The 22,499-nt window shown below is 32.3% G+C and overlaps 1 protein-coding gene across 4 annotated transcripts in view; it reads left to right on the top strand.

Moving 5' to 3' along the window:
* The window catches only part of LOC108745199 (cerebellar degeneration-related protein 2-like), a 93,719-nt gene that overhangs the window by 56,287 nt on the left and 14,933 nt on the right, over positions 1-22,499 (top strand). For 3 of the 4 annotated variants that reach the window (XM_025981537.1, XM_025981536.1, XM_025981538.1), the window contains one exon: positions 19,434-19,546. In XM_025981537.1, coding sequence (XP_025837322.1) covers positions 19,434-19,546 — 113 coding nt within the window. Of the gene's footprint in view, positions 1-9,235; positions 9,784-19,433; positions 19,547-22,499 lie in introns of those variants that run through there. The other variant, XM_025981535.1, reaches the window with a different exon arrangement.

Genomic DNA, 22,499 nt, shown 5'->3' with positions numbered 1-22,499 from the left:
TGTAATTATTTATTTCCGCTCAATAAATTATTCTTTCCGTTAGAAATGAAAAATAGGTTGTAAGAACAACGTTTTATTTCAGAGCAAATAAACTAGTTGTGAGTAAATATGTTATTTGTTATTATAATTTTATCATCGCCTATAATTTTTCATTTACTTTCTGAAGTTTAAGTTTTAAAATTAAGAAATATTTAAATATTTATTGAATACATTTAATTAGGCAAGAAATCGATAAAACAAAAATTTAATTTGCGGAGAAAGGATACCTACTAATAATATTGTTTAGGTCCTGTTACGATTCCTATCTGGTCTTTACTAATTCTCGCACGCATTTGACCAAATTATTATACCCAATGACATGCAATAATTACTTTCAATATTGAACGATTAATGATAAATAAAACGAATCTAATTGCAATTAAAAAATGATTTATTTTAATATAAAATGTATCAGTTATATTTTTGGTATCCTAAAAATACGTGGATACTACGAAATACTCCTTACAATGTGGACCAGCGGTTCCTAAAAAGTATTCCGCAATACCCCTAGGTTCCGTGGAGGAGTCACAGGGGTTCCGTGAGTTTTTTGACTTAAGGATTTATAACATTACTAGCGACCCGCCCCAGCTTCGCACGGGTGCAATGCTAATACTAAGTATACTACAGAATGTCATTCCAGCTTTTTTGTCAAAAGACAATACAAACCGGTCCCCCGACTGTACCGCCGCAACCGCTATGTCCCTGCATTTTAAATCTGTAATATCTTCGAAAATATTCATTTAAATAACATCCTGTTAAGGGCCATATTGATCTATATTAAATGCACAATGTATTTAAAAGTACTTAATTGGATAAGGATTAATGCTGTATTGCTTAAAATCGCTTCGTAAATAAGCCATTACTCATAAAAAGTAAAGGTTAAAAAATGAATATTGTGGGTTATCCCTAAAAGATAGACATATACCACGCCTTACTTTTTTGTAGACCTTTTTAAGGTGTACAATACTGTAGTACATTATTTTGATTATCTCGTAAGGTTCAGCCAGCGTTTGCAATGTAAGCGCAAAAAATGTGTTTATTTACTACATCACATTAGAAACCTCTAAAATTATCAGTGTTTATCTACTATATTATGCATGTATTATACATATAATCCTTCCTCTTGAATCACTCTATCTATTAAAAAGAACCGCATCAAGTTCCGTTGCGTAGTTTTAAGGATCTAAGCATACATAGGGATAGACAGCGGAAAGCGACTTTGTTTTATACTATGTAGTGATGCGAAAAGCAAACATAAAAAGCTTTTAATATGGTATTATTTTCAATAGAACTACGTATTCTCTGCATTTTGAAGCTATACCTACCTACTTCTTTTGGGGGAATGAGAGTAGGTAATATTTTAACATGCAACGGAAACTGCGTGCGCACAGCATAAACATTTGACAGTACGAACTTAGTAGCGAACATAGACTAGAATTCCGATGCGAGATTATAACTGGTGTCTCTGATTTTGAAAGAAGATTATGTTGCGCCAAATCAAGCAAAATAGGAGGATGATTTAAATCCCCACAGTTGTGTTATAAGATCTTAAAGAATTTTTAATCGACCCATATAATAAACACTCATGAGTCACGACAGCATACATACCACTTGTCTTCAGAGGAAGTGGGACATAATACTGCCATTGCATTATTTTTTTTTACATAAAAAAATATTTCTGTTAGTCATTGAAAATTAGAAACCATTGTGCTGTTGATTAGGAATGTTCGCTAATTCTGTCTCCCACGTCTCCGTTGTATGTACTTGACACAATAGAAAGCCCTGTCAACTGCAACAACTTTATTTCTACCGATGAAATCTTTTGCTTCTGTATACTAAGTAAGTTACACAATCGTATTATAATTTGATTGCTTGCTAACTCACTATTTCTTTAGAGCATCTCCCGGATTTCATGTTGTGTATGGCTTGCGTTGCGATGTGACAAGATATGAGTTAACAAATAGCACATAATGAGAACATCGAAGATAATTTCTTCAGCTGTCAGGGGTTTTCACTTTTGTTTTTTTTTTATGTACTTAGATATATAGGTACTTATCATAAACATAAGATTCAATTTAGAAATTGGTTTTCCTCATGTCGAATTACTTTATGTTATGTTCATGTTGAAATTATTCACAGTAAAATTGAATGGATTGTAGATTTAGAAAAAGCTTTTGACAGTGTTAAATAGGACAAGATGTTAAATATACTTAAAAATATAGGGTTGAGTTATAGAGATAGAAAAGTGATACTTAGTTTGTATAAAGAGCAACAGGCTGCAACGTAGAAAAGTAAATATTAGGAAGGGAGTCAGACAGGGATGCACACTGTCAGTGCTACTTTATAATCTATACATCTAAGACGCGATCAACATCATTAGAGACAATACAACTGCAGGGATAGATATACAATGGCAAAAGATCAGTGTGCTTAGATTTGCAGATGATATAACAGAATTAGCATCTAGCAAGGAGGAGTTAGAGATAGCTTTAAATAAAATGACAAAACAGTATTGTATAAAAATAAATAAAAGTAAAACAAAAATACTGGCATGTAAGGGAAGAAAAAATATGGAGAGAGCGAATTTAAAGATAGGAGACGAAAAATTAGAAGAAGTGGCTGATTTTAGTAGGAATATAAAGCAGAGAATAGCGCTAGGTTGAATCGGCTTCAATAAAAAGAAGTCAGTTCTATGCTCGTGAACGGTTAATTTAGAAATTCGAAAGGATACCGTGGAAAGAGAAGGTTAGAAATAAAGAGATATTAGAAAGAATAGGAGAACAGAGGGCTCTATGGAAGTTAATAGGAAATGGGGACGAGATAGGCTAGTAGGACACCTCTCAGGCATGAAGGTCTAGTCAGAGACATATTAGAGGAAGAAACGGGAGTTAGGAGGGGTAAAGGTAGACCTAGATTAGATTACTGTTCACAAATAGTTAAGGATATGGGTTGTTCTAGTTTTAGGGAAATGCGAAGTGGAGGTGTGTGTCCCAAAAGTCTTAAGACTGACGACCTTATGATGATGAAAATTGGATGGAAAAGGTTGTGAATAGTCTGTTATATTGCTCTAAATTCATGAAACTATCTTTGAAAGAAATGGTTAGAAATGAAGAAGCCTTGGAATGAATACGAAAACAGGGCGCTAGGAAAGTGAGTAAGAAAAAGGAGAGACATCGGGATGGTAGCATGGTAGGACACGTTCTGAGACATGAAAGTTTAGTTAGAAACATACTGAGAGCAGAAACAGGAGCTAAGAAGTAAAGGAACACCTTTATTAGGTTACTGTTCCCAAATAGTGAGGATGTGGGATATTATAGCTTTCAGGAAATACGAAGATTGACTCAAGATATTTAAGAAGTGAAGATGCAACCTATCAGTCTTGCGATTTACACCACACGGCTTTTTTCAGTTTTTTTTAATTTTGTTTGAACTTCTAAGAGGAATTTTATATCACTGAATTATGCATGCGTATTTATAGCAAGTGTTTTACTTATGAATGGCATCTATAATAATTTTCATTTCGAGCAACTTACCTAATAGTCCATGACTTAGTCAGTTAACGGTCCGTACCTGCAACGTACTAATTTGCTTATAAAGTCGCATTAAAATAGTAATTTCGATTAAGACGATGGGAAATTGGCGTTTCACGCATGACTAGAGCCATAATGGCAAATGTGATTGTCATGAACTTAACCGAATGGCTTTAAATCGATGCAATGTGGTTTGAACACAAGCCGACGAAGGGAATTAGTGCAAAACGTATTTAAACTAATAATGAATCTTTTTTAGGACTGATAAAGGTTCAAATTAGATCATTTTCGTAGGTCCGAATCGAATTAAAGAATTGTTAATGGCAATAATAAACGAATTATCTACATTTACTTTACTCGTTGCTCTATTAGTTTCGATAATTACGTACTTATGGTACAAATAGATACATAACATTATTTTAATAAAATTTTTAATTTATCGAATACAATTGACTACTTGTACGCTCGCGAACGTTAATTTAGAAAATCGAAATAGATTTTTATTGATTTTTTATTAATATATTTTTTTTGGGTTAATATTAAGCATTTCGACTTACATAAGAGTGTTTACATATTACGATTTCTCTTGGAGTTTCAATTTGAATGCAGCAGTTATTTCTGTTTCTTGAATACATTTGCAGTAGCAAGTAGTTGTTGCGATAACCGAATATGCCATCATTTCACGTGTATTTCGTCATGAATATTCGACAATGTTTGCATTTTAATTTTCGAAGAATGGTTGCTGTAAATCGTTCTATGAAATGCGAGACAACAAATGTAATATCATTTAGCGACCTTTAAATGATATTCTCGCATTTATAACATAATGATAATAGGATTAGATAACTTTACCAAGGAGTGGCATGGTAGCTCAATGTTAAAATACATTAGCCCCGGCAATTATAATTTGTAAGCCGATTTTGTTTGTTCATATTCATCTTTTCCCTGTTAAAATTATTCAAGAAGAATCTAATCTGGACAAATTTCGAGTAAAATGAGTGTATATTATTAAATAAATATCTGTTTCATCTGAAAATAGCTCAGATTAGATCCTTCATGATTAGGTAATATTTCAATGTCATGGATAAACGAATGCATACAGAAAAAATATAAAGCATTCATTTGATTGGAACAATTGCTTTAGTTACATTTTTCTAGTGTTTTATCCGAGCATCTTAAAATAATTTTTCATTAAAACAAAGCAATTAGTAAACTGTAATGGCCGACATATCGACAATACGGCAACAATTAGGAAAGCATGATGGCCGACCACAACAACAATGCGACAACAATTAAAAATTGTAATGGCCGACTACAGCAACAATACCGTAACCATGGAAACACAAAAATGGCCGACCATTAGCAATAAGTACTATAGGTAAACAACGATGTTGATATCTTAAATATAATTGACATTTTTTACTAGGAAATTCATTAACTAAATATGTATCTATATCATTAAATAACTTTTGTATATATAAATCTCTAATTTTACTTTTGTTTATTCGATGTAAGGGAAGTTAAGTTCCTCTGTGTGTATGCCTTTTAAATTATACTTGACGGAAGAGAATACAAATATAAAATTTAATTACTGTTCAAACCGAAGACGTTCACAATTTCTAGAAATAAAACAATAATAAAATACTGTTTTTCGCTAAAGAAATCAGAAATTTTTACTTCTTTCTAAGGATTCGTTTTTCTATAATTGCTTTTTTCTTATTTATTGTTAGTCTTCTTATAACTAGCAAGTTCGTTGCTATATATTACAACCACTAACAATTTCTAAATTAATATGACTGGGGAAGTACCAAATATTTTTTTTTACAGCATAGGCGCGACAGAAACGACAGAATATTGATTTTTAAGGCCAATAGACATTTGTTTCCATAACCGATAATTTTTTTAGCATAATTCACATTATCGCGGTCTACTCTATGCGTCTCTTGGATTATTATCATTATCGTTGGTATTTACTACAATTTAGATTCCTTATTCCCATGGGCCTCTAGTTTGCTAAATCAACTGTGCAAATAAAGATTAGTCTAGCAAAACAAAGAATATCTACAACTTTTTCTTATGAGATGCAAAAATATTGATTTTGCGTCTGTATTTGCCATGGGAAACGTTGTTGATGTTTTAGTAAGATGCGTCTCATGCTGTTTCGGTTAATAACGTTTAGCTTTGAAGGTGTAGTGAAAGTAACACGTATTTGAAGATGCACGAGAGTAAAAAATTAGATTAGAGGTTCTAAAGTAACAGACTTACTTCAAGAACATCCATAAATCCACGATTTATGTCTTATTCGCCAGTACCAACTGCAATAAGCAATGGATCATTTAAAATGAAATTACTAGCAATAAGCACGTCTAAATATCGTGTAATAATGCACAAATTGTCATAAATGTTTGACGGCGACTAAACTGCTTGTAATATGTCATGAAAGTAAAAGTCATACACTAATTAACTGCACTTTTTGTGTTCTCGTTAACTTGGTACAACTCTAAAGACGTTCAATATTTGATAAGTGAAAGCTTCAACACTCGTCCTTTTATATTTGAATTGGTGGACATTCCTTTTTCAGTGGTCGTATATTATGTGGTAGCACATCTGAAAAGTTTGATACTTTGTATTACACCTTTTGCATTAAATTGCGTTTTCTACAAAATAAATTAATTAAACCCCATCTCTAGGTACATCCTTCGAACTACATATGTAGAATTCAAAGGCTTGAGTTATGGAACCTTTTGTTAAAGTCGGTAAAATAAATTTGGAAGTCTTATCGTTTCTTTCGTTCAACCAGTAAGTTGTAAAGGAGTAAAGGAGGGATGGTAACGGACAGTTTATTTTGCCCAAACTAATTCTATATACTTCTTTTGGAGTATTGGTACCACTGAAAGAGAAATTGAGCTTAACTGCTTGGTCTTGACTCTTCCACAGCTTTTTCTTGATTTTTCGATTGGATAAAAGCTTTTCCTTCCTAATAGCATTTTCCAGAAACACAGCAGTTTAACGCCGAATAAGAACTTTTAGATTTTAAACATTTAAATATTTCCATATTTTATTTTATATCACTTAAAGTTTTTCTAGCATTACAGCTATCGCAGTGAAAATATTTGGCATTTTGCGACGCAAGATTTCCTTTTAACTAATTCCTTGCGTTCTATATAAGACAGCCAGCTAAAACCACAAAAAATGTTATCTTTTAGATATTTTAGTGAAAGGAATTAAGTTTACTCAATATTTGTCAAAGGTACTAAGGCAAACTATGTTAAATGTATATTGTCTATTGTATTTTCAAATGTTAACGAGTATTTTTTATCTTTTCTTGCATTTATAAAGATTCCTGTTATTGAGGTCAAAATAGACCCAGTTCCCATCCCTTCTTTGTGTCATGGAAACTCATTTTCCAAAAGTTATCGTCCTTTTAATCATTATTATTACAACTTGAAGGTAACGCCACTTAACACCTTGTAGAAAAATGGCGAGGCAATAAACAACTTCTTTTTATTATTTTGATGATGACTAGTGTGACAGAACTTGTTTGTTCGTAGTTAAAATTTCCTCACGAAGTCGGTTTGGGCAAGTTTGTTAAATTATCATTATGCACGAAAACTTAGCACAGTTTGGTTTCAGTACGTGTAGCTAAAGGTATGTGAATCATCGCATTAAATTCCGTTTTAAGGAATTAATAGAATGTAAAGCGAAAAATGTAAAAAGTCCCACAAAAATTAAATATGAAAACCTCATCTTATANTATGATGTTTGATCCATTCTGAGATAGTAATCCACCTAAAAGGTACCTACTATGTAGTGCAACGGTTCCCAATATTTTTTTGCTACTGTACCTTTAGTGACCCATCTTGATAAAAGAACAGTAAACTGACAATAATTTTATATCTAAGGTCCTTGACATTTTGAATTCATAATATTTATTGCACGTATTTAATTAAACGTGAAAAATTAAATATTTGCACATTTTTACTTATATAATAACATTCAAATTAGAATATAATACGAAATGCCTTTCTAGGAAAAGTATTTAAATGCAAAATAGAAATAGGTATTTTGTGTTTTACATTTGTATCTTAAATGCATGCATGTCAAATAAATAATAAACGTAGATAATCATAAGCAGTTAAATATGTTTATTTAGTGTAATATGTGCAGTAATTAAGAAAATGATTAAGGTAAACAACAGAGAGCAATTTGAATTAGTTGTATTAATAATAGTACAGGTAGAGGAACCAATTTATTGTTGAATATAATTAAACAAATTGAAATTTAATCGGTTGCCTTTGCGAACGAATATGTTCGTTTAGTATGCTTCAATTCATTGTTGATAGTGGGGCTTTGTTATTTTCATTAATAAGGAATTACTGAAGCAAGAAATTAGGCAGGTTAGATGACCTTGTCATCCACTGTGGTTAATGTGGTCCATGAACCAGTAATTTTCAATGGTTCAATTGAAACAAAAACAATTTTATACACAATATTTTATTTTTCGGTGTTACGTATTAACATTAGTTCAGTGCAGGTATTGAACATTTATATGCTTGATATATTTTTTAATGATACACTTTAATACCTTAATAATAATTTGAACAGGTACAATTATTACTATAGCGAAATAATTGTAGAGTTGAAATAAATTGTATTCTTGAAACATTTAAAAGTGCTATTATTTATTATTTTCAAATGTTTCGTCAATATTTTCATAAAACATCGGCAACACTAATATATTAAAAGAGAATACGGTCTTTTTGGGAAATTTGGATCTCTTTTAATGTTAAAATGCTTTCAGACATATTTAATTTCAAATCGGCTGCTTAGTGCAGTAATTTGGTTCTAACATAAATACTTGATGGAAATACAGGTCAAAATTACGAAAATTGAGTTCACTGTTTTAAAACAGATTATTTTATTTGAGGTTGTCACTGTTCCAGGTAAAGTGACTGTGGTGAGTGATTATTCTATAATTTCTTGTTAACAACTTAGCTTCCACATCAGCACCGAGGGTAGATTGACCGCTCTGCGGGGATCATAGTTTAATTGTTGGTATTATTATTACAACTATTGTACATCAAAATTTTGTTTGTGTAGATATATAAGAAAAGAACATATCTACAGAGAAGAGTCATCCATTTGGGTACTTTTCAATGTTCAATTAAGCTATTTGTTCTTGTGCATGTAAGGGGTAGTTGATTCTCTTGATCTTCGTTCGGTGCAAAACTGGAGGGTATTTTCAAAAACTGTCTGTATTCTAAGCTCTCCCCTCGATATTTTCTTCATTCTATTACTGTATTTATATTAGTTAAAATTTAGTTTGATACGTCAGACGTTCATTATGTCATAAAATTATCTTAAACTTCATGTAATCTCTCTTTAACATAAATAATTTCCAAAAAAGACATATATTTTCGTTAGTTGGGTCAACTCTTTCGATAAAAGGCTTGTTTTATATCAAAGGGTCACTGGTGGGATATGAGATCTTTTTTTTCTTTGGAAAGACACAAGTTAGCGCCGATTTAATCATTAATTGCTGAGCTGTTCACGTCGCGTCGTCAAGTTTGGTCACGTGCGAGAGCTTTTCCGACCGTACTCCTTTTCCTGGTGTAAAGCTGGTGCTTGAGTTGCCTGAGCCGCTCGCGGTATACCTGCACGGTTACCTGTCGGCACTCTTTAGTCGCTGTTGAACCGGCAGTTTAGATCAATGTACTTGTACTCTCGCTGTAACGCATTACGATCGCGATCGGAAAAATCAATACCTATTATAGATCGATCATTTATTCGCTCGCTCGCTTATCGCTTCGCTTTTAATTTTTATTGTGCAACTTTACCGAAACCAAACTAAATTGCTGTTTACGTTCCACATTAACTTTAATTGCCTAATTCACAATGTAGTAGCAAATACATGTATCTATTATCAAATCAATTAAATTCTTGTAATTATAAAAAAAATAATCGGGGTTGAGAATTAGTTACAGAATAAATACCGTAAATTAAATACAGTATTTGTATTGAAGGTTAAAATGCAAAAATATGACGATTAACGTGAAATGTAAAGTTTTCCACGATAATTGTTATCGGTATGAAAAATAATAAAGTAGGGTTCAAATGAAAATGGGCGAAAGAGAAACTGATTCTTTGCAGAATTTGAGTTCTTTGGACTGTTGGGATTACTCAGTAGAGCTGGAATGTCTTCAAGGAACTCAAGGTACAGTTTTATGACTCTCTTCAAGGTTTCTGGGAATTGATGTACTAATGGGTTGGCTTTGATTTTTTCTGCTTGCCTAATTTTGCTACGTGATCAGTTTTTATCCGACACTTAACTGAAGTGTTGAGAATGCTTATTTAATTTGACCTCTGTTTTAAATAAATTAATTTAATCTTTAATCAGAATTTTTCCATTTTCGAAATTTTCTCTAACTCGAGATTCGGATAAAGGCTTTACGTTATAAATTGTCTCTGTGCATGGATTCCTTATGTGGTGCTAACTATGATGTTTGATCCATTCTGAGATAGTAATCCACCTAAAAGGTACCTACTATGTAGTGCAACGGTTCCCAATATTTTTTTGCTACTGTACCTTTAGTGACCCATCTTGATAAAAGAACAGTAAACTGACAATAATTTTATATCTAAGGTCCTTGACATTTTGAATTCATAATATTTATTGCACGTATTTAATTAAACGTGAAAAATTAAATATTTGCACATTTTTACTTATATAATAACATTCAAATTAGCATTACTGTCCGACAAATGAATTCAAATTTCTAGAGCGTCCTTCAGACTACTTCTTTTGGTGCAGGCATAAGCTGAAAAGCTTGTTCCCCATCTGTAAGTGGATAGAAATGGATACAAAACCATGATAGCCTTCTCAACGACTGCAGAGTATTCATCTTTAAGTTCGATCCAAAAGTCAGTCAAATTTGAATTAGGTGATTCGAAATTTTGTTTTAATAGAGATGATGAATTCTTAATATCAATTAAATTCTCATACCTCCGACACATGTTAACATTGATGGTTGCTTTAATTAGAGAATGGATTCTGTACTCAGTGCATGGATGCTCTGTAACTCTTCTGAAAAATATTCTTTCAAGGATTTTTTGAGGTTCTATATGCTCATTTATGGTTTTATCCACACCTGAGGTAACTTGTAACTCATTTTCTACAATGAACAGTTCTATCCAATCAATTGCATCTGAACGTAAGACCGAATGTCCTGTCTCATTTGACATCTTTGTACATTTCTTTCACAAAAATAGTAGTCTTCGTTCCTATCATAAAATGAACAGTTAGGGTTCTGCTTTTTACTGTTGGTTTAGTCATGAAGAATATATCGTTTTTATGGTTAAATACAGAACCATTGGTTTTCGCAGAATTTTGTGTATTTTTATTATGACGAAAACGTTCTGACTGTTGGAACCTCAGGGTTCCGCGGAACACCTTTTAGGAACCTATGATTTTCTGAAGGTTGACAGTATAGAAACCTGAAAAACCGGAGAGATTTCTTTAGTTTTTTACTTACTTACACTGACTACAATATAAAATTTGTTGGTAGGTAATTTAAAATCGTCAATTTATCTATAATTTTAAAGTCTTAAACTTTCATTATACAGTTTTCCCGTAATATTTAAATACAGTCGTATAAAATGTATGCCAATTTAATAATTTTTGGCTTAGTAGTTTTAGTAATAAAGGGAGAGAATATTTTCTGCATATGCTTACTTTAAGCTAAAGTCCTCACAATTAGTCCTTAGCACGAAATGCTAGAAGTACCTATAACTTGTCCCCTCTTTAATTTTCAAATAAATATTTTTATGTTTTTAGTAACGAAAGGGTCAATAAACTTATTACAAAGGTTTCACTTTTCCTATTGAGATATCATCTGCGGAAATCTAAAAACTAATACATATTTTAAAAAAAAATTTCGTAACGAATTGGAAGATACTAAACTAAGCGTTGATAGAATAACTTTTCTTGTCGTAAATTGCATTCTTTAGGTTGCAAAACTTGCTCAATAGAATGCCATTCACAAGAAACGAGGCATTTCCGATAGTTGATGAGTGACTTAAAAATAATTTAAAAGCACTTTCTTGCGGTCAGACGTGTTTTTACAGTAATAATAGTGAAAATATTGTGTCTCGCGATTCGTGAATCAGTTATTTTAATTGTTCAAAGATGAAGGCAATTCAACTTGACTGGAAGTTGTCTCTATTCATCATCAACTACACGTTGCGTAAAAACTAAAATTGCACTCACGATAAATGGACTCGTATTTAATTGAAATATTTGCAACATCGTTTCTGTCTAATACAATTATTACTTACGTAAACGTTCTTGTATTTACTTTAATTATGTTTGTGAAATTAAGACATTCGATATAAAACCCATTTAATAGGCAGATCTCAACAAGGTACAACAAGTCCGGAAAATAGAATATGGACAATAGTTTATAAAATTACATACATAATAAGTGTTTTTTTTGTTAGGTAATATTGATGGGCATTTTTAAGTATTACAATAGATACCAATGTAAATGCAAGGATATATACACAAAAGTTGGAGGAATGATATTTGTAAAGGTTGCAAGTGCTTGTAGATGTCATAACTATATCAAATTAAAAAAGTTTTGGGATTCTACGTTCATTAAAGAGTGCGGGACGATCGACCATTTCAATGTGCTAGCTTTATGGTAAAAAAAAATCAAAAGCATTGAATAAGTTCATCGTAGCACCATCCACATGATCTTTATGTTGAACAAAATATTTTATGTAGGTGGAAATTATGTATAGGAATAATTTTGTAATGTCGCTACGATCTTATCAAGTTGGAAGTAAAATCAGAAGAGTAGGTAAAAGGCTTTTGTTTGTAGCAAACATTGAAACATTTTCTAATATTACAGAAATAAAAGTATGTATATTGCTTTTTAATGTTTCAGTTTCACTTTACAGTTGTTTCAGCTTTTTAGGCGTGTATCAGGGGTACTATCGGTAGTTTCGAATTCTATTTGTGAAATTATTTATTGAAATAGGTGGGTGAATCTACATAACTACTATTGATAAAGGCCTAAAAAGCCGAAACAATTGTAGAGTGAAACTAAAACATTAAAAAACAAAATAGTTTTATTTCTTTAATATAAAAAGTTTTAACTGTTTGAATGGTTGTGTGTAGCACTAAAGAAATGTGGAGTTTGTAGATAGAATAGACATACATATGTACAATTTACCTTTTTTACTGTTTCAAGAACAATAGCATCAATAATAAAAAAAAATCATCGTAGCACTATCCAAATGATCAAAAAAGTACAAGGATATTTACTTTAGTTTATGTTGAACAAACTATTTTATGTAGGTGGAAATTATGTATAGGAATAATTTTGTAATGTCGCTATGATCTTATCAAGTTGACAGCATAAAACAGTTTCGTTGGTACCATATTTGAATACATTTATGGACCATGTAAGACCACTATGCTGTTCATAAAATAAGTAGATTTTCATCAACATTAGGTGTATTACCTACTTTGTTTCTATTTCTATATGTGTTTACAGTCTTCATTTCAACATACCACTAATGCAATTGTGCAATTCATAAGGGTAAAACAACCGGTTTTTCTTGTTGTTTATTCGTATTTGTCTTGTGATTTTAAACGATTATTTTTATGACAATTAATAGATTCGCTTAAATGCGCTGTTAGAAACAACTTTAAATAATTCTTTTAATGCTTTAATACAATAAATTTCTCATATATTATGTGATTTATTTTCTAAATCACTTTTTTTCATCTAAATTTTGTCAAATACTTTTATGACTATTCAGAAAAAATACTGTTTTATTTTATATTGAATGTCCNCAGACGAAAACATTGATGAAGTGAAGAAAATAGTATTGGTCAATCGTCGATTCACCGTTAGATAAGTTGCTGATGACCTAAACATATCGATGGGCTCCTACCATTCGATTTTTACCATTGATTTGGGAATGAGACAGGTTGCCGTGTAATTCGTACCAATTTTGATCAAAAACAGCATCTCATATTAACATTGCTAAGGAGGTGTTGGACTCAGTCCACGACGACCTAAATTTGCTTCAAAAGGTCATAATTGGTGACGAATCACGGGTTTATGGTTATAACGTGGAAACCAAAGCTGAAATTCCCAATGGAAGCTGCCACACAAGCCAAGACCAAAACAAAACGCACCAAGTTAGGTCGAATGTGAAGTTTTTTCTACCTAAAGGTTGCAAATAATTCAAAAATCTTCAATTTGAACAGTGAAAAGTTCAATTTCGTAGAATATTTATTGTGAAAATGACAGAATAGGTTGAAAATTGCCATTATTCACTATTGGAATAACTTTGTGCATATTTTTAAGGCATCACGATGAAGTAATTTGTTGCTGAGGTAAGTAAAAAAAACGGCAGGATTCAAGTGTCAAGTAGGATTATCTACGACTATCGAATGCCGCCAGATTCATTTTTTAATTGCTTTAACTAAAGTGGCTTTAAGTTTTAAAAATATCCGAATATATTTGTCTTTGCCTTCAAAAAGAATTTAGAACAATAAACATTTAACGTCACAGCAGCAAACTCCATTCGATTTAGAGTTAAAAGAACTTCATCAATTCCTCAAAAATATGAAAAACTATTCGATAAAATTAAAGAAATTATAACTTAGTTTGAAGGTTTTTGAATTGCCTACAATTTTTGTGTAGAATTGTTTTCAATATAACCATTTTATTGGGCTGTTGAACGAAAAAACTGGTATTGGGAAGGGGGTAACCCAACGTTGGTTATGTTAGTTTATGTTGTTGTGGGTTAAGCAGGGTAAGTTTACGATGAGTTTCAAAAAGCGACTCTTAAACTCGCAGAGGTTACAGATTTCTGAAGTATTTCCGGTTCCTTGTTTATAAGGTAACTCCTGTTTACGTGGATCATTACAAAATGATGGTTCTGTTTACAATAAGCCGAATCTTCCAATGCCAAGATGCAAATGTCCTGTACGGCTATGGTCTGATTAGGATTATGATTGATATCGATTTTTCCATTTGAACGTTTTAGAAAACATTCTTATTTCCTGCCGTGATGCAGATTAAAACTTTACTTCCTCTTTCATGTCCTTTTGCAAACGTTTGGCGAGAGTTTTGTAATTAATACATTCACAGTATATAGATTACATCCAGTTTCAAATAATACGAGTTCTCATTTAACAAAAGTATAATTAATTTCCGTTATGCGGTTGGACTGCATGGAACTAGTTTCTTACCAGCCGCTTTTGATAACTATAGTTAATAGTTTCTGTTCAGTTCAACAGTGTATCGTGTGCCATCATTGTAATTGTTGCATTAAGACAAAATGTTGTAAAGACCTGCTACTGGATCCCACATAATATTCGAAAAAAGGTGTAACGATTTACTGTAAATATATTCGAAGTGAAATTTTAATATAGACAACGGAGTATTACAATTTTTTCTGTCACGAAAAAGCGGAGAGTCCGCTAGAGTCCCGGTGGCGTGTGCTGTGCTCAGCTGTTATTTTTCTTACCTCTGCTTTACACGTGGCTGGGCATCATTGCCTCTATTTGCGGTCTTCAGCGGTCAGTAGGTGAACTGATGCTGTCCTGATTCAGGTCTAAAGCAGTCGTTGGTTGGAGTTGCCTTTAGATTGTCCAAATCCAGCTTTGGAAATGGAAGGACCTCGCCATTCGTGCTAGCGAGACGTTAGGAACCAACGACGGCCTTTAGATCAGGACAACATCAGTTTTCTTCCTTACATTGTTGATTACGGCTTCACAAACTTCCACTTAAACGGTTTTCTCAGTAAGAACAGTTTTATTTCTTTAATATAAAAAGTTTTGCGCACTTTTCTTCAGATTGTTTCTATGCCAGAATTTTAAATGGTTGTGTGTGGCATTAGATCATTAAAGAAATGCACTTGATTGTGAATTATTTGAAATTTTAACGAAATATGCAGTTTGTAGATCAAAACACTAATGTGATGCGTGATAGACCCATTTGTTCTTGTATATCTCTCATATGACAAATCTCGACGAATTTTTATCCTGTATTGGCACTAGTTTTCCGAATGTGTTAAAGTATGACTCCGTTAGATCCTTACAGAAAATCTGTATTTACTAATTCTAGGCATATTATCGTGAAAATTATAAAATTCTATTTATACTGTGGTATTTACCGAGTTTACCGCTTATTATTTATCAAAGTATGCTGGCAACTGAGACCGTTTTAGTATAATTTAACTTTCATTTGTAAAGTGATACAAGAATTGAGAGGGCAATTTCATATATCGGCACTTAATTGTTCAATTAACCGGTGACATTTGTATTTTAGATGTGTAGAAACAACACCATACATTCAGAAAAATGTTCTTTTTTCCTTTCTGCGAGTAAAGGTATCCGTATTACTATCCAAGCAATATTAGCTATGCTCTAGAAATTAACAAATACCTCACTGAACTAAATTACTTCATTTCACTGATTAAAAAGTAACATAGATATTTTTTCACCATGCACCTGTACAAAAATGCGATTTTGTACTTTCGAGATCAGATGTGCAAATTTGTTTACTTTCTCCTTATTTACTTTTTTTGCTTATTTTATTTTCATACAATAACGTGAATCAAATTTTATCCACACGAAAAATAGGAAACAGGAATTATTATAGTCACTCTAACAATGCGAATGATATGTAGTGATATGATTTAACAGTGTACCTATATTGTTAAATAAAAATAAACGTTATTCTAATGTTATTTTTGATAATTACTTCCATTTTGTAATACACTTCTTGTTTTCAAAATCAACCATTAAATTCAAGTGCTAGTTGCATTTACCATAATGGCAAAAATGAAGATTTATTAACTGAAATATGCTAAAAGTATGACCTAAAGGTTGCAAATAATTCAAAAACCTTCAATTTGAACAGTGAAAAGTTCAATTTCGTAGAATATTTATTGTGAAAATGACAGAATAGGTTGAAAATTGCCATTATTCACTATTGGAATAACTTTGTGCATATTTTTAAGGCATCACGATGAAGTAATTTGTTGCTGAGGTAAGTAAAAAAAACGGCAGGATTCAAGTGTCAAGTAGGATTATCTACGACTATCGAATGCCGCCAGATTCATTTTTTAATTGCTTTAACTAAAGTGGCTTTAAGTTTTAAAAATATCCGAATATATTTGTCTTTGCCTTCAAAAAGAATTTAGAACAATAAACATTTAACGTCACAGCAGCAAACTCCATTCGATTTAGAGTTAAAAGAACTTCATCAATTCCTCAAAAATATGAAAAACTATTCGATAAAATTAAAGAAATTATAACTTAGTTTGAAGGTTTTTGAATTGCCTACAATTTTTGTGTGGAATTGTTTTCAGTATAACCATTTTATTGGGCTGTTGAACGAAAAAACTGGTATTGGGAAGGGGGTAACCCAACGTTGGTTATGTTAGTTTATGTTGTTGTGGGTTAAGCAGGGTAAGTTTACGATGAGTTTCAAAAAGCGACTCTTAAACTCGCAGAGGTTACAGATTTCTGAAGTATTTCCGGTTCCTTGTTTATAAGGTAACTCCTGTTTACGTGGATCATTACAAAATGATGGTTCTGTTTACAATAAGCCGAATCTTCCAATGCCAAGATGCAAATGTCCTGTACGGCTATGGTCTGATTAGGATTATGATTGATATCGATTTTTCCATTTGAACGTTTTAGAAAACATTCTTATTTCCTGCCGTGATGCAGATTAAAACTTTACTTCCTCTTTCATGTCCTTTTGCAAACGTTTGGCGAGAGTTTTGTAATTAATACATTCACAGTATATAGATTACATCCAGTTTCAAATAATACGAGTTCTCATTTAACAAAAGTATAATTAATTTCCGTTATGCGGTTGGACTGCATGGAACTAGTTTCTTACCAGCCGCTTTTGATAACTATAGTTAATAGTTTCTGTTCAGTTCAACAGTGCACCGTGTGCCATCATTTTAATTGTTGCATTAAGACAAAATGTTGTAAAGACCTGCTACTGGATCCCACATAATATTCGAAAAAAGGTGTAACGATTTACTGTAAATATATTCGAAGTGAAATTTTAATATAGACAACGGAGTATTACAATTTTTTCTGTCACGAAAAAGCGGAGAGTCCGCTAGAGTCCCGGTGGCGTGTGCTGTGCTCAGCTGTTATTTTTCTTACCTCTGCTTTACACGTGGCTGGGCATCATTGCCTCTATTTGCGGTCTTCAGCGGTCAGTAGGTGAACTGATGCTGTCCTGATTCAGGTCTAAAGCAGTCGTTGGTTGGAGTTGCCTTTAGATTGTCCAAATCCAGCTTTGGAAATGGAAGGACCTCGCCATTCGTGCTAGCGAGACGTTAGGAACCAACGACGGCCTTTAGATCCGAATCAGGACAACATCAGTTTTCTTCCTTACATTGTTGATTACGGCTTCACAAACTTCCACTTAAACGGTTTTCTCAATAAGCCATATTTGTGGATCATAAAAACCTCATTCAATTCATGAAACGGAAATGTATCCACAGCGAGTTACGATTTGGTGTGAAATATGCAAATGAAATGACCGGTTCCCAAAGGATAATATTATCTACTAAATGTTCATGATTCGCTCGAATTATGGGTACCGTCAAGATTAATTTTATTAAATAGTTTAATGCAATAAAGAGTACTAAGAGTTATTATTGGCGCATATTTGAAACGTAACAAAAAACTAATGTGATAATCTTGTACTTCATACTTGTTCATAGCATTGTTATGCACGCATTGTGCCATGATAACGGTGTCTTCAGGTAAAGAAACTAACAGTTATTGTATTATTGCCCACGGTTGTGTACAGTTATTGTTAATTACCTACAATGTATTATCATTAAAACTACTTGAAATGTGTAGTGACTGGAGTTTGAATGATCTTGATTAATGAACGATAATTACCTATAATAATTGTTACCTAAAAACTAGAAGTTTTAAGCAAGATTATGACAAAGCACTCTTTGTTTTAAAGAATTAAACTTTTGGTTGTTTAAAATTTTTCAGTGGTTGCTTTTGTAGCAATTACCAAAGTACTACTAAATAATTATAGGTCTTTTGTACGAATTTGAGCAAATCATTGTAATATTTCAATTGGAAGTGAATAATCTCTCTTACATTGAATATCCATTATACGTCAATTATGTACAGACATTCACATTTTGTATAAAAGCCTGAAACAGCGGAAGCTAAAAGACCTTGCTGTAGTTGTTGATCTTGAACTTTGGATCCAATAAGTCATCCATTTTCGAAATGTTACAATGTTGACATTTTTGAATAGATAACTTTTAACTAGCTGCATACTGAAAGTCTACTATAAAAGTATATTTGAGTTTGTTTGTTTATTACTGTTTCACGCCTTAACGGCTAAACCGATTATCCTGAAATTTTGTACACATATTGTTAGAGGTACAAATAAGGATATAGGGTACCTTTTATCCAGAAAAATATGTACTGTTCCCCAGAATAAAGGACAGTATTTTTGTCGCTCGACGTAAAGTATATGTTTAACTTAGTTAATTAGAAACTTTATTTTTACCCTGATGAACTTGGTTAGAACGAATTTATCAAAATATTGTATTTTCGATGACATGACATGACATGTAGTTAGGACATGGTAATAATGTAACTATAAAATGATTTTCTTTGATCCTCAAATTAGTGAACTATTGCTATTAATGTCTTATATTGTTATAATTTTTTCACAGTATCTGCCAGTCTATCATAAACGACAGATTTTACATTCAGAAACAGTTTGTTTTGCTAAACTTCTTCGTATACTCATATTAGTTTTTATTTCTTTTCAGATCTCCAGTTGGCCGCAGAATTAGGAAAAACTCTGTTAGAAAGAAATAAAGAACTAGAAAATTGCATCAAACAGCAACAGAATGTCATCGATGATCAAGCACAAGAAATACAGGTATGTAAATATTTAATATATAATCTACTTCGGCCTTACAGATATTTCATCTAATTACTTCAGTTATTGAAAATATATAGGTAATAGATAAATACTTATTTGCTGGAAAGGTTTGAGTTTGTCTGTTTTCATGTTACAAAAAGATAATTATAGGGTTGTTCGGAAAGTCATTTCGTTTTTTTTTTTTGAAAATGAAAGACAGTTTTCGTATAATAAACAAATACTTTATTAAATTATATATTGACCGTTCTGGTCCAACACCTTTTGCCATCTTTCTGGTAGTAGCATAATTCCACGCTCATAAAATTTTTGGTCTTTGCTGGCAAAAAACTGATCGAGGAGGTTTTTGACCTCCTCATTTGAGGTGAAGGTTTTACCGTCTAAAAAATTTTGGAGTGACCGGAACAAATAATAATCCGATGGTGCCAGGTCTGGAGAATATGGTGGGTGTAGCATTGTATCCCATTCAAGCTGTAAAAGCTTTTGGCGAGTGACCAAACTTGTGTGAGGTCTCGCGTTGTCTTGGTGAAACACTACACCTTTCCTGTTGATTAGTTCTGACCTTTTCTGTTGAAGTGCATCATTCAGTTTGTCCAGCTGATGACAGTAGACTTCCGAATTAATCGTTGTGTTATCCGGTAAAAGCTAAAAAAAAACGATTCCTTTAAAATCCCACCAAACAGACAGCATCACCTTTTTTTGGTGAATATCGGCTTTGGAAATGGTTTGAGCCGGTTCATCTTTTTTGCTCCATGACCTCTTGCGTTTGACGTTGTTGTATACAACCCATTTTTCGTCCCCAGTGATGATGCGCTTCAAAAACGGATCATTTTCGTGACGTTTGAGAAGCGAATCGCAGACGTCAATGCGGCGACACAGATTTCTCTCTGTGAGAACATGGGGAACCCATACATCGAGCTTCGAGGATAATCCCAGGCCTTTCAAGTGGTCATAAACTGTTGAATTTGATAATATATATATGATATATCGCATATTGTAGCTGTTATTGTAACTAGTGAAATTCCAACAGGAAGGTGTTTTCTCAGCTAAGGAACAGTCCTTTTTTTATTAATCAAATGTTTTGGTCACACTGTCATGTTGATATAATAATATAGCTAACATTATCGAGAGAGATTTTCTGATAACTAATCTGCTCAACATGGCTATTCAGGGCACACATTACATGCATGGATTGCAACAATAAGTAAATTATGCTAAATATAGGTTCATTAATAAGTAATTAATTGAGCTGACAATTAGGCCAAGATGGTGCGGTAATTTCTTGAGTCCCGTAGAGTTCTAATTTAGGGTCACATTTATCTTACGTTCAAAATTAAACTTAAGGTCATGTTCCTAATGTTAAGTAAACCAAAGTATTGTTTCATATAGTTAACATGAGGTTAATTATCCTTTAAATGCAGCTACCTGAATGATTATTACGTTAATTAATTATTATGTTGTTGGTTTCAAAGGCAAAGGGACATACCTACATGCATGAGGCCAGATGTTATGAAAAGTATACATTACATAAAAATTTTTCGAAAATGTGTTAATTAAACTGTATGAACGCTGTCGTAACATTATCATATAGATATCACACAATAACGTTTGTCGCAAGAATTGTTGTACCATAATAATCATGTGCAAAGAAAGTATTAATTTTGTCATTTTGTATCTTAATTAACTTCAGCCATTCTGCAGAGGATTAGTTGAATTATTATCGGATACATCAACGTTGGGATTTGTCAGTTTTGCTCTTAATGCGAGTAAGAGTATTGGTAACCTACTTTTTAATTTTATTTTTATTTAAAAGAAAATGTTTATTCTCAGCCCAAATCTACAGTGCCCATATTTATTCATAGAAACCGCTATGAGAAAAACAACAAAGTGTCTGGTACACAATACCTATACAAATGGATGCATGTCTGTTTCTGGAAACTATGAATAGTAAAAATATATAATTGCTATATTATACTCATTTCCATAAAACATGTGATAATTGTGTGAAAAATGCATAAAGTTTAAACAAACGAAATTACTAAAACGCTACTTTGAAGATCCATTGTTGTTATGATGTTCCTGCTTACAAAATTAATCAAATGAAGGAGATTTAAATGAACATAATATTCAACACGAATACATATTTTATCATATTAGAAACCAAATCATTCAATTTTTCTCATACAAGTAAGAACCCGTGGGGGTGGAGGGCAATTATAGGTTCGCTTCCCCCAAAAAAATACTTGAGATATTTGAGCTTAATAATTTCCCATCGTCGAGATTGAGCTAAGTGTAGATTAGTGGAGGGTTATTTGAAAATACAGTCATGCTTCTGTAGGAAAATATTAAACTAGTATCAAGTCGAACAAGAAAACTCTGCTGATATTTTTGGAGAAAAAACCGCCTCTTCAGATATATAATTTTCTAGTATATAATCGCAAAAGTCATTCACTCTTTTCCGGAAGAAGAACCATTAAGTATCAGTGAAAACATAAACGACATCGTTAGGATTAAGACACGAGAGGTCTAATTTTGTTCTGCCTTCAGTGGAAAGACCAAAAAATTGTATTTTTCGATATCGAGCTTGACATAAGTGAAAACGACTACCTTTTATCCTTGATTAAATCGAAACAGATTGTACTGCAATATGACTTGCTTTCTCGAAACCCACAAAAATAGTTTGTGGTGAAAACTGATATCCAAGTTAGTGTTATACATTTAACGACGACACGTTTGAGACATATAAGTATTTTATTTTCGATAGCTATTTAGAAATTATCATTTTTTGTATCTTTGTATTTTAATATCATTTTTAAAACCTATTATACATATACATACTAAACTTATGAAGTATTTCGAAACGAATATTTGTACCATCAACTTCAAATACGTTATGATAGCCATTCCCCATATTTCTTAATTAATTAATTCGGACCAAAATCGTTCTAAAAAT

This window comes from Agrilus planipennis, unplaced genomic scaffold (assembly GCF_000699045.2).
Source record: "Agrilus planipennis isolate EAB-ADULT unplaced genomic scaffold, Apla_2.0 scaffold38, whole genome shotgun sequence".
Taxonomy (NCBI): Eukaryota; Metazoa; Arthropoda; class Insecta; order Coleoptera; family Buprestidae; genus Agrilus; species Agrilus planipennis.
The sequence above is the reverse complement of the archived record's forward strand: the minus strand, read 5'-3'. Positions and strand labels throughout refer to the sequence as shown.